The sequence below is a fragment of the Mustelus asterias genome, chromosome 15 (assembly GCF_964213995.1).
Source record: "Mustelus asterias chromosome 15, sMusAst1.hap1.1, whole genome shotgun sequence".
NCBI lineage: Eukaryota > Metazoa > Chordata > Chondrichthyes > Carcharhiniformes > Triakidae > Mustelus > Mustelus asterias.
The window spans coordinates 85,180,326-85,199,876 of NC_135815.1; the positions used below are offsets into that span (position 1 = coordinate 85,180,326).

Genomic DNA, 19,551 nt, shown 5'->3' on the forward strand with positions numbered 1-19,551 from the left:
GGGTTTTGTCCTCCACCACTCAATCAGGAAATTTAGTCCCTACATTAACAATAAAATCCAACCTATATCATGGTTTTCTTTAGAGTTTCCTCAACTTGGTTACAAGGGCCAAAAGGAAAAGGGGTTATATCCATGTGAAGGATTTACATTTTGTTCCATTTGAAGAATTTGCTATTTGTTTTAACAGCACATTTGAAAGGTGTACAGTCAGAGTAACTTAGAATGGTTATCTCCTTGGAGCTGCTTCCACTGTGTCACTGTTATACATGTAACTGGTGTTTCCAACAGTTATGGCAACAAAGCAGGAGCTGCAGCTCAGATGAAATTCACAGCCACAGTGTTTACTTGAGTGATGCAGAATGACTATCAATATTGCAAGGATCAAATTCTATCGTCGGATTTTTATCATTGGCTTGGGAATCGCGAATCAGGCTATTTCTCACTGTCACATTCCTGAGTTATGAATGAACTCACGCACACATGAAATTTTCATCCCAGGGAGTAAGGGGGCAGACTGGAGTTGAGGCCAGCACTACCTCGCAAAGCAGAACCGAGATGGGAATGGAGGCAGGCAGATGCTGAGGCTGGCAGTCAAGAAGACTGCCTCCATTCATTGCAACATCAGCCCAGTTCTGTGGATGACTTTGGGCCGCCTGATCTTCACCCCTAACCTTCCCACCCAGCCTCCAATCCCCCTCCATGTCCCTTCATATCTTGCATGCCATCCATAGCCATATGCACCATTCATATACCCAGTCTCCTTCCATTTCACCCATACCTCTTCTTTCCATCCCTCAAATCACCCATGCCTTTCCATACCCCCATCATATCTCCCATGCATTCTCCATACCCACTATCCACTCGGGGCAGAAGTCATGAGACCTATAATAATGCAGGGAAGTCTTTGAAATGCTCATGAATTTAAAAATAAATAATCATCCATCATGCCATGGGATCCTGTCTGGGCCCAGCTCTCACTGGCCCCTAACCTCCTAGTCTTTGCATGTGTCCAAAATTTAGATGATGGGCAAGATTCTCCGGTATCCCAGCCGCGTATTTCCTGCCAGCAGGAAGCGGTGCATTGTTTGCTCGTGGCGGAATTCTCTGGTCCTGCTGCTGTCAATGAGAATTACCATTGGCGTCGCTCCACACCGGCGGGATACCCACAGGCGGGGTACACTACCGGCGGGACCAGAGAATCACACCGGCATGGACGGCTGGAGAGTTCCGACCGATATGTTTGCTACAATTAAATCTGGAGCTGCATGTAAGAATTCCCAACACAACTCGCTTCCACTTCAGATCATCAGTGCAAAAGAAATTGCTTTAGACACCCACCATAAACTCTTAACTCTGACTCCATCACCCTCAACTCAGCAACCCTAGCACCTAGAAAAAAATCTATGCTTCATAGACGTGATAAGACAAAAACACTGCCAAGCATAATAAAGAGATATGAGGTGGGATAACCAAATGTTTGGTCATAGCAGTGAGTTTTAAGGAGGAAAAACAGGTGATCAGCTGGAGAAATTTAGATATTTTTGCAGAACTTCAGCCTAGACATCTGGATACTTCTGCTTCTGCCGTCATTGTGAGTATCTGCAGGTGGAAATGCTGGTTACCAGAGAAGGAGTTCAAATCTTAACTATAGCTCTGATGTTACTAATTTTTAAATGTAACTTTATATGGAAGATTTTAATCCCTTTTAGTCAGTTTTTATTTCACTGAGCCGATGTAAGTGACATTTGTTTCTTAGTGTAAAAGATTCGCAATGTAATTTATTTTTAATCCCTTCTCTGTCCTGAAAAAAGTGCTTTTTGAACTCACTCTGCCTTCCTAAATTTTTGGAGCGGAACTTTCTGGCCGTGCACACTGCCAAACCGGAAAATCCCGCCCGGTCTCAACGGACCTTTGCATGGTCCGCTACGATTGCATGGCGAGTGGGACAGGAAAATTCCCACCTTCATGTTGAGAAGGTCTCCCTGAATTTCCTTCTCAATGTTTACCTTCAGCCTGTAGTATAAGGGTTTGGTACATAGAAGGGTAACGTGGGACTAAGTACAATAGTGTCCACAGAGTGGTGTAAAAAAAACACGTGACCTGCACCTCAGGGTCGTTATAGTGTTGGACAAAGCCATGTGTAGAAGCAAGCATGGAGACCACTCCTAGATTGAAACTTTACTGTACCTAGGAATACAGTTTCTGGTAGACAAATACATATATACTGTTGAGCCACCTAAGGTTACGAATATGACCTTCTGAACTATGCCCAATATCTTACAACATGGTGGCAGCGTTTGGAACAACTCAACCTTGCAGAGACTGCAGAGAAAATTAAAATCTTTGAAAACTGAAGAAAAATTTAAGTGACCTGAAGAGAAGTTCAAGAAGTGAAGGCGCAGAAAGAGGTTGCCAGAGAAATGATCCAAAGAAAGATTTGGAAACTGAAGGCCAAAATTAAATTCCCCACTGCAGCATGAGATTCCACTGAATCCCATGGAAATCCAGCTTCAATACCCAGAGCGTGCAGAGTCAGCAGACCCAGCTAGGGTGAGCCAGAAATGTAAAACTGCTGGTCAAAACAAGCCCTGAGAAAAGTTAAACACTACAGTGGTCAGAAATTGCCTTTTAAATGGCAAACGGAGAAACTCGATTCCTGAGTACATGGAGCAGCCATGCACGTTCCGAGCAAAGAAAACAAAATTCATTCAAAAGTAATCATGACTGAATTGGAACTTTAAAAACGCAGCCAAAGCCAGGACTCGATGCTTCTAAGACCCAAGAACATGGTGGTAAAGCAGGGAGACTCTAACCAGATCCAGGCACCCTTTGTTGAAAAAATTTAAACGCTGAAATTGAAAGCACCATTACTGCGGGAGCCCACCAAAATCAGGAAGCGCGGGAAACCCCTTTGAACAGAAGCATACGGCAGCACCATTTTGGATTTTCGAAAACCTCTGAAAACTGAACCTGCAATTCAAAAATTTTAACCATGCATTTGAAGTCCACTCCACCAGATCAATTTGGACTTCTTCAAGGAAGATCCTTCACAAGATTGGGGATTCTGGAGAAATTGATTCCTTAGATACACAATTGCTTCAGGTCTGGATAAAAAGACAAAACGTTGATACAGGACACACAATCTTGCTTCTTGGCTGAGGTCCAAATCTTGGATTTTTGTTCTAGAATGATGTAGACATTTCGGTTAATGGCCACCTCATAGATTTTTTGACACGTGAGCCAATATTATGGTCCTATTGGACAAAGAACCATGGCCGAGAGATCTTTGACTCCAAACGACAGTCACACCACTTTATGGGCCTGGAGAAATCTGACTTCCGGTACAGGCATGATTCTGTATCCTTAAGGTATGGTGGCAAACAGATCTTTGAGCTCATGAACGTCATCCATAATCAGTCTTTTTCTCTCTTTGGCAGAGGTGTCTGTGTGGCCCTGAATCTCCTCAAAAGAGCAGAAGAGATCAAAACAACTACTCTTGTAAATTATACAGAACTGCAAGTTCCTGAGAGCTCCAATAAGGAGGATCCTTCGACTGGGACTTTGGCACTGAATTGTCTTCTCCATTTGCCGGTTTGTCCATTTTCATTGCAAGTGCCAGAAGCCCCTCATTGGTCAGACCAGCTAACTACTCAGATGGTGGGCAGCACAGTGGTTAGGACTGCTGCCTCAAGGGACCCAGGTTTGATTCCGGCCTTGGGTGACTGTCTGTGTGGAGTTTGCAAGTTCTCCCTGTGTCTGCGTGGGTTTCTTCTGGGTGCTCCAGTTTTCTCGAACAGTCCAAAGATGAGTAAGTTAAGTGGGTTGGCCAGGATAAATTACTCCTTAGTGTCCCAAGATATGTCAGTTAGGTGGGTTAACCATGGTAAATGGGTTATGGGGATAGAGTGAGGGTTGGGCTCTTTGGGAGTATTGGTGCAGACTCACTGGGCCAAATGGCCTCCAATTATGTAGGCTAAACATTCGGTAGGTATATTCAATTGATAGAGATTTGATCACCAAATGGTCTCCTTCTGCACTGTCGAGATTCTACGGTTACCACAATATCTGGAGTAAATGGTAGTCAAGAGAGGAACCAGCAAGAAAAAGAGCCTCAACCTCCGGCTCCAAGGCCAGTCGGAGTGATAAACCCTGAGACCATAGAGCAGACGCTGTAATCCCAAGCAGGCATGACAGTGCCACAAGCAGTACTGGAACTGAGTAGCAACAATCCATTGATGACAGCAAACCATGTAGCCTAACGCGAAGGTAACCAAGTCACACACGCCAACATTAAAAGCCATCCTCCATCCTGGCATGGGTCACAGTGAACCTCATGAAGAAGAACAAAAAATATGATAAAGACAAGCTCAGAGTTTGTAATTACCATAAAGTTTGGGATAAACCCGATGGAAAATCAACAAAGAGTGATTCAATGCCAAAAAATGGAAAAAGAGGATGAAAAGATACCCCAGTGCCAGAACAACCTCCGATTCAATAAGGCTTACCTGCAGTGAGAGAGCCTACCATTCCTTTGAGAATAAGACATGGAAGAGTCCATTTCGCCTGAACCTATGAACTTAAACTCATGTGGGGAGATGGGGATTGGAATGATGTAAATACATGGGATAAACTGGGATAATTTGTAAATACACTAAGTAAAGACTTGGGGAGGTATAGTATGAGGGTCTGGCACATAAAGGGTTAATCTAAGGCTGAGTATGGTACCTTCTGACTGTGATGTAAATGGACTCAAGACCAACACTCTGGGGTTAGGGGAGTGTTAGCTAGACAGAGCTATATTTAGAAGCAAGCATGGAGATGGCTCCTAGCTTGGATCTTTACTGTACCGATCTACATAGTTTCTACTAGTTAATAAACACTTACTGTTCAACTACCTAAGACTACAAACACCTTAATAAATCTTACCAATCAATGCCCAACACCTTTCCAGCCCCTGACCTTAGACCTCAGAGCCACAGTGAAACCATTTTGTTCCCTTTGCTTTCACTTAATAGTGTTTTAACTACCTAAGCTTTGTTTTATCCGCAGAGAGGTCTTTTATATGCCTGAGGACATGCTGATGGTACCAAAGATTTACTCTGTCCTGCCAGCTTGTGTTCTTCATGTGATCAATAATGATACAGGAGAAGAAATGCCCAGGGTTTTTCAAAAAGTAGCTCCAACCATGTACAGTAAAAATGCGGTAGGTATATGCAGTTGATAGAAATTTGATTACCAATGCATTGTTTTGTGCGGAACTTCTTTCTCTAAATCTGCTCTTTTACTGCAAATGTTTCATTCACATTAACAAAAATCTGAATCATAAGTGGCTGCCTAGAACGGTAAACAATTTTTTTTTTCAATATTTATAGGGCGGCTATACATTCATGGCTGAAGGCCAAACAGGGAGCCTGCCAGTTCCCGCTGGTAAATGGAAATTACGTTTGATTGGCTCCAGGCATCCTCTTCCTGTTCTGGCAAGTGATACTGTCAGCAGCAGCTTTTCAATGAAGGAGATTAAGTTCTACTACATTCCAAATGACAAAAACATTATCTTCAGGTAGTCATTAAAAAATTGCTTTATGGCTTAACACTGCAAGCGCTGACACCTCTTTGAAACTAATTTTGAAAGAGGAATTCTTAAGATGATCGTGGATTATATTTTCTAAGATGAAAGTCTTGTGAAAAGTAACAGCTGGTGACTAATCTAACCTCAAGTACAAAGTGACTTTCAAACGTGATCAGAGTGAATCTTAGTTGGGTCATTTTAATACAATGCTTATGAATTCTGACTGTAAGGAATGCAATTCACTAGCTTGACTTGAAGTAAAATTAGAATCAGAATCATGTTACCCTACCTGAAATGATTGTCGATTTAGAAAATATAATAAAAAAGATATGGATACTTTATGAAGATTTTCCTAAAAGCTGAAGTATTATTGGAATTATAGAATGATTCAGTGCAAAAGGAAACTATTCAGTTAATGTGTATATATTTGGTTCAATGGAAGAGGTATTAGTTCCTCTTTAATTCCAATTAGTTCCACTTCCCTGTTCTTTCCCATAGTCCTACAAATCTGCTTCAAGTATTTATTCAATTCTCTTTTGAAAGTTTATGCAAAAAAACATTTTTCCTCATGTCACCTCCGGTTCTTTTGACCTGACAACTGTCACCACACCTTCTGCCACTGCAAACAAATTGAACTGGACCAGCCACATAAATACTGCAGCTACCAGTGCAGGTCAAAGGCTAGGAAACCTGTGGCGAGTTACTCACCTGACTCCCCAAAACCTCGCCACCATCGACAATGCACAAGTCAAGAGTGTAATGGAATACTCTCCACTTGCCTGGATGATGCAGCACTTACAACTCTCAAGAAGCTTGACACGGTGGCACAGGGTTAGCACTGTTGCCTCACAGCGCCAGGGACTCGGGTTCAATTCCCGGCTTGGGTCACTGTCTGTGCATGTTCTCCCTGTGTCTGCCTGGGTTTCCTCCAGGTGCTCCGGTTTCCTCCCACAGCCTAAAGCTGTGCTGGTTAGGTGCGTTGGCCATGCTAAATTCTCTCTCAATGCACCTGAACAGGCACCAGAGTGTAGCAACTAGGGGATTTTCACAGTAACTACATTGCAGTGTTAATGTAAGCCTACTTGTGACATTAATAAATAAACTTTAAACCATCCAGGACAAAGCAGTCTGCTTGATTGCTATCCCTTCTGCAAACATTCAATCCCTCAACCACCGACAAACAGTGACAGCCACGTATACCATCTACAAGTTACTCACCATTCTGAGTTGGACATATATCATCGTTCCTTCACTGTTGCTGGATCAAAATCCTGGAACTCCCTCCTTAACAGCACTGTGAGTGTACCTGTAGCTCAGGGACTGCAGCAGTTCAAGAAGGCAGGTAACCTTATCTGATGAAGGATGTCCTTGCTATAGAGGGAGTACAGTGAAGCTTTACCAGGCTGATTCCTGAGATGGCAGGTTTGTCATATGAGGAGAGACTAAGTCAGTTAGAATTATATTCACTGGAGTGTAGAAGACTGAGAGGGGATCTCATAGAAACTTATAAAATTCTAACAGGGTTAGACAGGGTAGATTCGGAATGTTCCCAATGGTGGGGGAGTCCAGAACTGGGGGTCATAATATGAAGATAAGGGGTAAACCTTTTAGAACTGAGGAGAAATTTCTTCACCCAGAGGATGGTGGATGTATGGAATTCACTACCACAAAATGTAGTTGAGGCCAAATTGTTGTCTGATTTCAAGAAGAAATTAGATATAGCTCTTGGGGCTAAAGGGATCAAGGGATATGGGGAGGAAGGCAGGATCAGGATATTGAATTTGATGATCAGCCATGATCAAAATGAATGGTGAAGCAGGCTCGAAAGGCTGAATGGCCTACTCCTGCTTCTTGTTTCTATGTAACCACTTTCTCAAGAGCAACTAGGAATGGGCAATAAATGCTGGTCTAGCCAGCGATGCCCACATCCCATTAAATAAATCAATTAAAAAACACCTCCTCTCTCAAAATACTTCCTGATTTAGAACACTTCCGTCAAATCTCCCCTGACACTCTGCTCTAAGGAGAATAATCTCAGCTTCTCGAGCCCTTCCACCTCATTGATGTCCCTGATTCCCTCCTACCATCCTTGCCAATCTTGGCTGCACCCTCTCCAAACCCCTGGACATTGTTCTTAAATTGTGGTGTCCAACATTGAGTCACAATGTTCCAGCCTAACAGTGTTTGATAAACATTGAGCATAAGTTCTTCATCACTGTAGCCTAAGTAGCCTGTGCCTCTATTAATAAAAATAAGGACCTCATGCGCTTTTTAAAACAGCCTTAGCAACTTTTTTTGACATCTTCAAAGATTTGGTCTCTGTGTTCCTGCAACCCCTTTAAAACTGCCCAATGTACTTTGTATTTCCTCTCCTCTTCCTTTTTAAAAAATATATTGCTCACTTTTCTGTTCTAAATTTCACATGCTGTGCGTCTGCCCATTTCACCAGCCTCTCCTGCTCAGCGATTGGTATGTTAAAATAATCAGGAACGAAAGAAATCTTCAAATTTGTCTTACTGGATGGATTAATGGATTTAAATACTTCAGTTATTTAAATGCAATTGTCAAGAATAAAATTGATCTTTAATGAAATGGTAAAAGCAGCTAAAATTGAACCTGGCACAAAGCTTTTTACTCTACCAGCAACTCAGTGAAATAAATAAAGACTCAGCACAGCGGTTAGCACTGCTGCCTCAGAGCGCCAGGGACCCCGGTTCGATTCTGGCCTCGCGTCACTGTCTGTGTGGAGTTTGCACGTTCTCCTCGTGTCTGCGTGAGTTTCCTTCGGGTGCTCCGGTTTCTTCCCACATTCCAAAGGTGTTGCGGGTTAGGTGATTCACCATGATTGCCCCTTAGTGTCAGGGGGACTAGGAGGGTAAATATGTGGAGTTATGGGGATAGGACTTGGGTGGGATTGTTGGTGCAGGCTCAATGGGCCAAATAGCCTCCTCCTGTAATGTAGATTCTATGATTCTATGGACTGGCTCACCGTGTTTCATAACCTCAGGATATCCAAAAGTGTTTTACAGTCAATGAAATATAGTCACTGATGTAATGTAGGAACTGCAATGGACAATTTGTGCAGAGCAAGCGCCTACAATAGTAATGTAATAATGGTCAAATCATCTGTCTTATGATTTTGAACGAGGAATTAATATTGGCCAAGGGACTGGCAAGAACTCACCACCTCTTCTTCAAAATATGACCATAGTTCCTTTTACATGCACTTGAAAGGGCAGAGTCTCAGTGTAATGTCCCATTCAGAGACAGCATCCCCACTGTACCATCCTCAGTAGTGGGTACAGTGCTGGAGTGTTTGCCTAGAATTTGTGGCCAAGTCTTTGAAGTCTAGCTTGAAAGTACAACCTTCTGATCAGAGGCAAGTGTGCTACCAACAGAGTTATAGCCAACATGGACAGAAGCACTGATATGTCCTCTTTTATCCTATGTCCAACAGAATTCCTCCATATATGTCCAGCAAATAGCAGGTATATTTAAGTTAGTCCCAATGGAAAGTTTGAGCACTGAGATCATATTTCCAACAAAGGCCCAGATTTTCACTCACAGGTTGGCTGCACAGAGACAGGAGAATTGTCAGCTCTGCAAACTTCACCTTTAAAAATGGTGGCTCACAGGACCAATTCTCATTCTTGAGGAGGAGGCTGGATTAGAAGTCAGGCCCGCCACCCCGGAACAAGTGCAAAGGTTGCCATGTGTGGAGGCGGCTGCGCTCCAGCATTTGGTTGAATTCAATTTTTAAAATGATTAAAACAAAGAACAGCCCTCATCCCCTTCACCTCCACGCTCCCCCCCCCCCCCCACCCCCCCACAATACCCATGGGAGAAAGGTGACACTGAGGACTGACTCATGTGTACAAGGAGTGAGACCTGCTGAACCTTTCTGGTTGCCTTGGCCTTAGTCTCACCCTTCAGTTGCACCGTTGATGTAGCACAGAATGCACAGTCACATTGCTGGACATAGAACATAGAACATTACAGCGCAGTACAGGCCCTTTGGCCCTCGATGTTGCGCCGACCAGTGAAACCAATCTAAAGCCCATCTAACCTACACTGTTCCAATATCATCCATATGTTTATCCAATGACCATTTAAATGCCCTTAATGTTGGCAAGTCCACTACTGCTGCAGGCAGGGCATTCCACGCCCTTACCACTCTCTGAGTGAAGAACCCACCTCTGACATCTGTCCTATATCACCCCTCAATTTAAAGCTATGTCCCCTCGTGCTAGCTATCACCATCCGAGGAAAAAGGCTCTCACTATCCACCCTATCTAATCCTCTGATCATCTTGTATGCCTCTATTAAGTCACCTCTTAACCTTCTTCTCTCTAACGAAAACAACCTCATGGATGGCCTTGAGGAGTGCTGTCTGATTCAAAGCTATCACCTATGAAACCTCTCACGATAGTGTATCAGCTCCTGCATCATGTCGGCTGCCATCATGAATGAAGTTCTGCAGAGATGCTTGCGTCAACTCCTTTGGCTCTTTGTTGATAAAATGCCCTCCTCCAGACAGTGCCTCATCTCAGTGGCGAAGCATACTCCTCAAGGCTTCATTAACATTCAGAGGAAAATGTCAAGAGGAGCCTGTTGGGGAACTGCACACTCTCATTTTGAAGTGCAGAGTTGAAATGATAGGGATCGTTCCATTTTTAGGCAGAATTCTGACTTAGAGGCGTTCAGTCATAATCTCACAGATGGTAGCTTCACACCATTGGCTCCTCAGCTAAGCACATATAGCAAATGTCTGAACCTGTGGTCCCTCTCGTATTGTGGAACTTGCTGTTGACCCCTCATGTAGGTCAGTTTTCCAACAGGATATACACTCCATTTCACCATCCTCCTCCTGGAATCATGCAGCTATGAGGCTGTCCTGTGCACACCTGCCTCATTTGCAGTGTCAGCTTCACAACCTCATCGCTGTCATTCCCTTCGAGATCCTTTGCATATCGGAAAAGACGTGCATCTCCTCCATCTACTCATCAGGCAAAACTTCCGTACTTTGCAGTGCCAGGTTGTGAGGCACACAGCAAACCAGTGAGTCATGACATCCTCGGGGGAGTGTACTGGAGTGCTCAGCCAGATCTGTCCAGGCATCAGAATAGCTTCTTCTGTGGTGTGCTCGATTAATCACCAGACAGTGGCAAGAGCCATGTTGTACTTTCTCTCTGCAGGTGTCTAAGGCCGCCGGATAGGGATCATCAACCACGTCTTTTGCAGGTACCCTTTGCCCCAGCTAGCAAGTCCTCAATCCTGTGTGGTCCTGCAAAGATTCCAGGATTTGCAATCTATTCAATATATATGAGTTGTGGATGCTTCCTGGATATCTAGTAAACCTACAGGATTTGTTGTTAAGGTCGCACAACAGCTGTACTTGAGGAAGTTGGAGCTTTTCCTGTTTATGCTTTGTGGTGCCTGCTGCCAGGGAACTTTGATAGCCACATAAGTGCCATTGATGGCACCCTGCACCCGTGGAAACCCGGAAAACTCAGTGAAAACTCTGGTGTCCTGGTGTGCGTGATCTCTGTCGAAGTTGACTTAATTTGGGCCTTGGCAAAAAGGGCGTCTGTGACCTCATGTATGCATTTGTGTGTGGATGCCTGAGAAATCCTGCAGAGGTCCACAGTTGAGCCCTGGAATGAGCTAGGGTGTAGAAGTTGAGTGTGGCTGTTACTTTCACACCCACTGGCAAAGGATGTCCTTTGAGTCCACATGGTGCCAATTCATGTAGAATTTGGCAAATGCGAGTTATCCAGTTACTGTACCATGTGGGGGTGTGGCGACGCTGGTTCTCAGCCATTTATAGATAAGGAAGGCAATGTCAGTACACCCTAGGTGTAGCGAGGTGTCGACACACAACATTTCTGAACCTTTGCACCCAGAAAAGGTACCTCTGGGTCTCAGTTTTCAGGGTTTTGCTTCCGCCTTTGACAAGCCAGCCTCCTCCTTCGCAATCATCCCCTTCTCTCACTCCTGTCTTCAGTTATACAGGCAGCAATGAATGCAGACTACACCTGTCTGGTGGCCTTCTCTCTGTGGTATATATGAGAAACACACAAGAGTCAGAACTTGTCTGCAATACTATTTTTTTTTGTCAATGATTCATGAATAACTGTGGGTTAAAGGCCCTCATTCCCATGTTGCCAAATGTTTGCTACAGAAATTGCCGACACTGTGGTGTGCATACCAAGGTGATTCCCCTTGCACAAAGCTGCGGTACTGAGGTGAGACTGTTTTGGCCAGGTGCCTGGATGTGCTGCTTTCAGCCCAAGAACTGGCATCTTTGCACACAGCACTGTAAGATTGAGAGGCCATTAGCATTTCTCAGCTGCGCCTGCCTGCTCATGAGCGATTGCTCATTTCAGTTCTACAACCATTACCCCCCTCTTCTCACCCCCTGGTGTAGTCAGCTGGCATCCAAGGTGCCTGCAGAAACCCCAGCAGCAGTTTTGGCCTCATGATACTTTTCATCTGCGCGTGACATCTGGTAGCAAGGTGGTGATGCGCTCTCATTGCCAGACCACTTTGGACCTTCCCTCTGTGAGAACGGAAACCACAACCCCACTTTCTCGCTGAAAGAATGAACGTTAAGATTATCCTCCCTCATGGACCTCTTACTCCACCGCCTGTATCCTTTGATCCCACTGCTCTTATCTGTCCGTTAGTCCATAGACATTTATTTTGAGGTGGACGGGCCTATGCCCCATGTCCACTTGAGCTCTCAATGTTGTGAGGTCACTTGCACTGCTAAACACGTATGTGCCCCACCTAGACATTCTGACATTCTCCCACTTTGCCAGGTCAGACTGCACCCTGCAGCCTCCAAACCTGCCCAAGGCTACTTCCCTCCTTCACCAGCACTTGTTCTGCAGCTGCTGAGAAGTAGGCTCTGGTCTGCTGGGACTGGAGTTTCGAGATAGCTGTCCCGAAATGGATGTGGCTCTGCCACCGAAGCCTTGAATCGTATGAGCATTGCCCAAGCTAAGGTGGGCGAACAGTCTTCAAATGGAGGAGTGAAGTGCAGGTCACCATGGACTCATCATTTATGTACCATTGTGAAACACATCAGCCTCATGATCCAGTGTGTAGTATAATAACTCCAGCTGTAAAGGAACTGTGCTTTTATTGCACAAAATAAAATAAAACAAAAACCACAAGACTATGGTGAACACAGCAAGTCCCAACCAGAACAATACAATAATGGACCCACTCAGAGGCCTGCTTTATACAAGGCTCGGTATACAAGCTCCACCTAGTTGGTTAATTACCAATCCCCAGGGAGCCCGTATTCAACGAGTCCCACGCGGAGGTCAATCAGTGATTCCCCATGCAAGTCCTGGGGTTATCACAGTGGGGATGATTCTGGCGAACAGGGATCATAATTAGATGCAAATGAATGGAAATGATGATTCCAATGTTCAGGAGTGGGAAATGCCACCCGCCATCTGTGAGGAGCAGACCATCACAAACTGTTTTAATGACAACGTAAAACAGATTTTTGCGACATTGCGTGGTTTTCTGTTCCCGCCCACCCACCCACTGCAGACAGGAAGGGATTTTGATTTGATTTATTATTGTCACATGTATTAGTATACAGTGAAAAGTATTGTTTCTTGCACGCTATACAGACAAAGAATACTGTTCGTAGAGAAGGAATGGAGAAAGTGCAGAATGTAGTGTTATAGTCATAGCTAGGGTGTAGAGAAAGATCAACTTAATGCGAGGTAGGTCCATTCAAAAGTCTGATGACAGCAGGGAAGAAGCTGCTCTTGAGTCGGTCCGTGACCTCAGACAGAAGAAGATGGAAGAGAGTGGGATCCTTGATTATGTTGGCTGCTTTGCCAAGGCAGCAGGAAGTGTAGACAGAGTCAATGGATGGGAGGCTGGTTTGTGTGATGGATTGAGCTACATTCACGACCCTTTTGTAGTTTCTTGTAGTCTTGGTCAGAGCAGGAGCCATGCCAAGCTGTGATACAACCAGAAAGAATGCTTTCTATGGTGCACCTGGAAAAGTTGGTGAGAGTCGTAGCTGGCATGCCAAATTTCCTTAGTCGTCTGAAAAAATCCTGGCCAAAGGTATATCTTTTGCAGTCAGCAGTGAACGATCTTGGGGTATTTGTGGTATGTTGTGAACAAGGCCGGAATCATCACAGCTCTTCAAGCAATCAGATTGAAGTTTCCTCACTAACCCATATAGAGTCTAAACCAGAAAGTATAATTAAATTTAATTCATGCACTGCAAGTGTAAAAGGAAGAGGGAAAGGGGATTAAGAGTGAGATGAAAAAAAAGGAACAAATGAAAAGTTAAATAAACGCTCAAGCGACATCTTGATTTTAAATTTCTCATCCTTGTTTTGAAATTCCCAAAATGTCCTCCCCCCTTCCCTTATCTCTAATCTCCTCCAACATCTCATCCCACCAAGGTATCTGTGATCATCTAATTCTGACTACTTGAGCACGCTGATTTTAATCTCTCCACTATTAGTGGCCATGCCTTCAGCTGGAAAAGTCTTAAGATCTGTAATTCCCTCCCTATGCCTCTCCGCCTCACTACCTCATTGCCTTACTTTCCTCCTTTAAGATGTTCCTTAAAACCAACCTTGGGTCATCTGACTTGACATCTCCTTAAGTGGCTCAGTGTTATATTTTGTTGTATGATGCCACTGTGTAGGGCCGAAGGACGTTTCATGACGTTGAAATGTGGGAAACGTGGCAGCTAATTTCGACACAGCAAAGTTAACAATGCAATAAAAGACCAGATGCTTGCTTCAGATTTTAGTAAAAGGACACTGGGGAGAACTCACCAGCTAGTCTTCTTCAAATAGTGCCATGGGATATTTTAGGCTGACCTGTGATAGCACATGAGACCACAATTTAGCACCTCACTTGAAAGACAGCACCTCCAACTGTGCAGCACACTCTCAATCCTGCACAGGGCGGGTGTGCCTACATTTTGAGTGCAGAATCTTACATGGGACTTGAACCCACAACATTGTCAGAGAGTGCTAGCAATAAGCCACATCTGGTATTTGACTCACTGCTCCAAGTGAACCATTGGTCCCTGATTTCCTTGTGCCTCTTTCTGGTCTTACACGGTCTTGGAAAGTAGATGCAACTAATTGAGGCCAATACTGCATACTCTCTGAGGAAACAATGGTGTGGGCTACTGTCTAATCAGTTTTTGGTGAAAGTGGGGAGATGCATTAAATTCAGTTGGAATGACAGAGTAATGAATGACAGTGACAGTTGCCAGTTATTGAATTCTTGCAATTTCACAGAGCTTCACTGAGCTCCAGTATATTTTCAGGATCTGGAGAATCAATTTGGAAAGTCCCTTGCAGGAAGAGATTGAATGTGGCAGGTGTTGCTATAGCAAATAAATCATTGATTCCTTCAGCCTTGTTTGCTGGACAATTTCTTGCTGATATTTTGGAAGTTAAGGTAGGTTTGCTGAGATGACACTCCAGCGATGGAACCTCGCCCACTGTCTGTGGTGGATCAGGAAATCAGATGTGCTGGCTTCAACAATCCTCCCTTCCTGCCCAATGAGGCTGCACATGGGGTGGGGTGAGGGGAGCAGAACCTGGTGAAATTTACCTTTTTGTATATACGACAGAGAATTATACATTGTATTACGAAAACTAAAATTTTTTCCTGAGGTCTTCGCACACCCATAAGCCCCCCTAACCCATCCTCCAATCCTTTCATGACCCAACGTCTGACCTCCTTTCAACCTGGCTTCCGATCTCCCATTGACAAGGGAGATCTCTCCCCCAACAACCCAGACTTGGCCTCCAACTTCCACCCAGTGTATGATCTCCCACTTTCATTCTGCGCTTGTTTATCCCAAGTGCAAGATGTCCCATGCTTTGCAGTAAGTGTGGCACCAGGATTTGCTTGCCTCCCTTTCTCTCTCCCTCTCTATCTCTCTATCTCTCTCTCTGGCCTTCCCACTCTCTTTTTCCTTTCTCACACTTTTTGATTTGATGTGATTGAATTGAATTATTATCATCACACGTGTTGGGATACAGTGATAAGTATTGTTTCTTACGAGCTATTCAGACAAAAACATACCGTTCATAGAGTATTTAGGGGAGAAGAAAAGGATAGGGTGCAGAATATAATGTTGCAGTTACCGATAGGATGAGGAGAAAGATCAGCTTAATATGTGATAGGACCTCTTTCTTTCAAATAATAAGAGGTAATTTTGAAGGGTATGAGGAAGAAATTATCCTCAACGTGTTATCGGGAGAAAAATGCTTGGAGATCTGTTTACACAATGGGAGAAATCTTACTTCACCCCCAGTCCACCGCTTCTGAACTCCATGAGACCCACCTCCTTTCAAAACCACAGAATCCTACAGCGTAGAAGGAGGCTTCGCTTACTCAGTGTTGCAGCAGTCTGATTTTTTTTAACTTCATGCCACCTGGCTTATCAGTTTGATGGAAATGAGGCTGACCTTGGGTCTTGCCATTCAGGACAATATTTCTGTATATCCCAAATTGTGCCTCAAGATCTATTGCTAGGCTAACAATATTATATTTTTCCTGACTCTTGTTGCAGATTCCAGATCAACCTGCATGCAACCCACCTGGCTACACTACACCTACAAACCTCCAAGCCAGATGTATACATCAAGCTGCAAATCCTGGATAATGATGAGGAAGTAGCCAAAGCAACTGGAAAAGGCCATGCCGTGATTCCTTCATTCTTGTTTATCTCGAGCGCAGGACGTCCCATGGTTTACAGTAAGTGTGGCACCAGGACTTGCCTGCCTATGTTTCTCTCTCTTTCTCTATCTCTCTCACTCTCCCACTCTCTTTTTCCTTTATCACACTTTCTCTCTTTCTTTCAAATAACAAGAAGTAATTTTGAAGATATGAAAAGGAAATTATCCTCAATGTGTTATGGGTAGAAAAATGATTGGAGATCAGTTCACACAAGAAGAGAAATCTTACTTCACCCCCACCCCTCCACCCCTGAACTCTTTGCGACACACCTCCTTTCAGAACCACAGAATCTGACGACATAAAAGAAAGTTAATCAACAAACCACAGCCAGGAATTTTAGGATGGCAGCCTTTCCTTTCCCATCATCCGAAGAGCCACTGGGAAACACGCTGCGAACACTGTCTGCCCTGCAGCGATTTCACACTCCAACGGGCATTAATTAGCTGCAGTCATGACTTAAGCCTCTCACTCCGGAGGAAGTCCTGCCTTAGAAAGCTACCAGTCAATCAGAACCCACCAGCCTAAAATTTGAGGTTGGGTGGGAATTGACCCTTATGTGGTCAATAATTGGCGCAATTTGAGGCTTCGCCCACCCCATTTCTCCATCTTTCCAATCTTACTCTGCACAGTTCTCCATTTCATTCTATATTGAAAACAGACAAAAGAATATGAATACCAATATCATCACTGTAGAATTTTAGGCTTGCATATTATTTTTGTCCATTTACAGAATCATATGGTACAGAAGGAGGCCATTCAACCCATCATGCCTGTGAAAATGTTACATTTAGTCCCATTCCTTTGCTTTTGCCTCCCAATTTTGCCATTTTTTTTTCAAGTGTTCACCCAATTACTTGGTTCAAGCAGTGCAATGCTGATAATTGTAACTTTATTATTTTCTCGAGCACCTTCACGTAAACCTTCTGATGCGCCAGGAGGGGGGAGCCGAAAATTGGGAAGTACTTCAAGCACCAAGACTGCAAGGAGTTCTGCTAAGGCAATGAGTGAACCAAAATCACCAGTTTTCTTAGATGAGGGTCTAAGCCAGTTGACTGATATGGAACAATCACATACAAAAGTGGTAAGCATTGCCACAAATTTGTAAGTTTACAGTCTGTCTTCGCTTAAACAAAAATGTTCCAGGATGCATGCACACTACAGCAGGAGTTATGGATCAGTTCAACACTTTCTCAAAGTGAAAATAGGGAAGATCAAAACCATCAGCACCAGTTCCCACCATAGAATCCCTGCAGTGCAGAAGGAGGCCATTCAGCCCACCAAGACTCCATCGACAATAATCCCACCCCAGGCCCTATCCCCACACCCCACACATTTACCCCACTAATCTACACATCCCAGGACACTATAGACAATTTAACATGGCCAATCAACCTAGCGCGCACACCTTTGGTCTGTGGAAGGAAACTGGAGCACCCAGAGGAAACCCACGCAGACACGGGGAGAATGTGCAAACTCCACACAGACAGTGACCCAAGCTAAGAATCGAACCTGGGTCCCTGGAGCTGCGAGGCAGCCGTGCTAACCACTGTGCCACCATGCTACCCGTTCTGGTCATTCGCCACTGGCACCACCGTCTATGTTAATCACTCACTCAGGTGAAACCAGAATGCTTGAAGCCTTGGTACCATGTTCAACCATGAGCTAAATCTCAACTCCCATATCCTATTCATCACCAAGACTGCTTATTTTCACCTCTCTGCAACCAGTGTGTTTATTTCATACTTTTCAAAACCTGTTGACGTCCCCAGGCATTTTACAGCTCAGTATGCTATTTAAAAGATTATGTCATTGTTGTAACATTAGGAAAAACAGCAGCCAATTTGCATACAATCAAGTCACACAAAGAGCAGTGAGATCATGACCAGATGTTTTCTTAATGATGTTGGTTGAGGGATAAATACTCATCAGGACACCAGACAGAGCTCCCCTGCTGTTCTTCAAAAAAGTGCCATGGGATCTGTTACATTCACCTGAGAGAGCAGGTGCGACCTAGACTTAATATCTTGGCAGAAAGACAGCACCTTTAACAGTGCAACATTCTCTCAGTACTGCATTGAAGAGTCAGTCTAGTTGAGGGGGGATAAAATTTGTTCCATAACTAAAATAGGGATGAAGGTCTGCGGGAATTCTTACAAGCATCCACAATAACTTTGCCAGAAGAAGCAGGTAAAGCCTGGCAAAGCCAAAATTACAACAGGTGAGTGGGTGAACTCAGTTCATCCGTGTTCCCTCAGACACTATCATATCTTGTATAGATGTTATGATTGATATGGAACAATCACATACAAAAGTGGTAAGCATTGCCACAAATTCGTAAGTTTACAGTCTGTCTTCTCTTAAACAAAAATGTTCCAGGATGCATGCACACTACAGCAGGAGTTATGGATCAGCTCAACACTTTCTCAAAGTATACATGTTTCAGTAAGTGTAGGGAAGCTGGTAAAAGAGGTGGAGGAGTAGCATTGTTAATCAAGGATAGTTTAATGGCTGCGGAAAGGCACTTCGAGGGGGATCTGCATACTGAGGTAATATGGGCTGAAGTTAGAAATAGGAAAGGAGCGGTCACGTTGTTAGGAGTTTACTATAGGCCCCCAAATAGTAATAGAGATGTGGAGGAAGAAATTGCTAAGCCGATTATGGATAGGTGTGGGGGTCACAGGGTAGTTGTCATGGGGGACTTTAACTTTCCAAATATTGATTGGAACCTTTGTAGGTCGAATAGTTGATGTCATACACATTGACTTTAGTAAGGCGTTTGATAAGGTCCCCCATGGTCGGCTTACGATGAAAGTAAGGAGGTGTGGGATAGAGGGAAAGTTGGCCGATTGGATAGGTAACTGGCAATCTGATCGAAGACAGAGGGTGGTGGTGGATGGAAAATTTTCGGATTGGAGGCAGGTTGCTAGCGGAGTGCCACAGGGATCAGTGCTTGGTCCTCTTTGTGATTTTTATTAATGACCTAGAGGAGGGGGCTGAAGGGTGGATCAGTAAATTTGCGGATGACACCAAGATTGGTGGAGTAGTGGATGAGGTGGAGGGCTGTTGTAAACTGCAAAGAGACATAGATAGGATGCAAAGCTGGGCTGAAAAATGGCAGATGGCGTTTAACCCTGATAAATGTGAGGTGATTCATTTTGGTAGGACTAATTTAAATGTGGATTACAGGGTCAAAGGTAGGGTTCTGAAGACTGTGGAGGAACAGAGAGATC

General features: G+C 44.1%; 1 protein-coding gene across 1 annotated transcript in view; it reads left to right on the top strand.

Moving 5' to 3' along the window:
* Positions 1 to 19,551, top strand: part of adgb (androglobin) — a 287,462-nt gene that overhangs the window by 223,609 nt on the left and 44,302 nt on the right. Inside the window, exons 27-30 of the mRNA XM_078230490.1 lie at positions 5,050 to 5,203; positions 5,373 to 5,560; positions 16,155 to 16,339; positions 17,257 to 17,402. Coding sequence (XP_078086616.1) covers positions 5,050 to 5,203; positions 5,373 to 5,560; positions 16,155 to 16,339; positions 17,257 to 17,402 — 673 coding nt within the window. The remainder of the gene's footprint in view (positions 1 to 5,049; positions 5,204 to 5,372; positions 5,561 to 16,154; positions 16,340 to 17,256; positions 17,403 to 19,551) is intronic.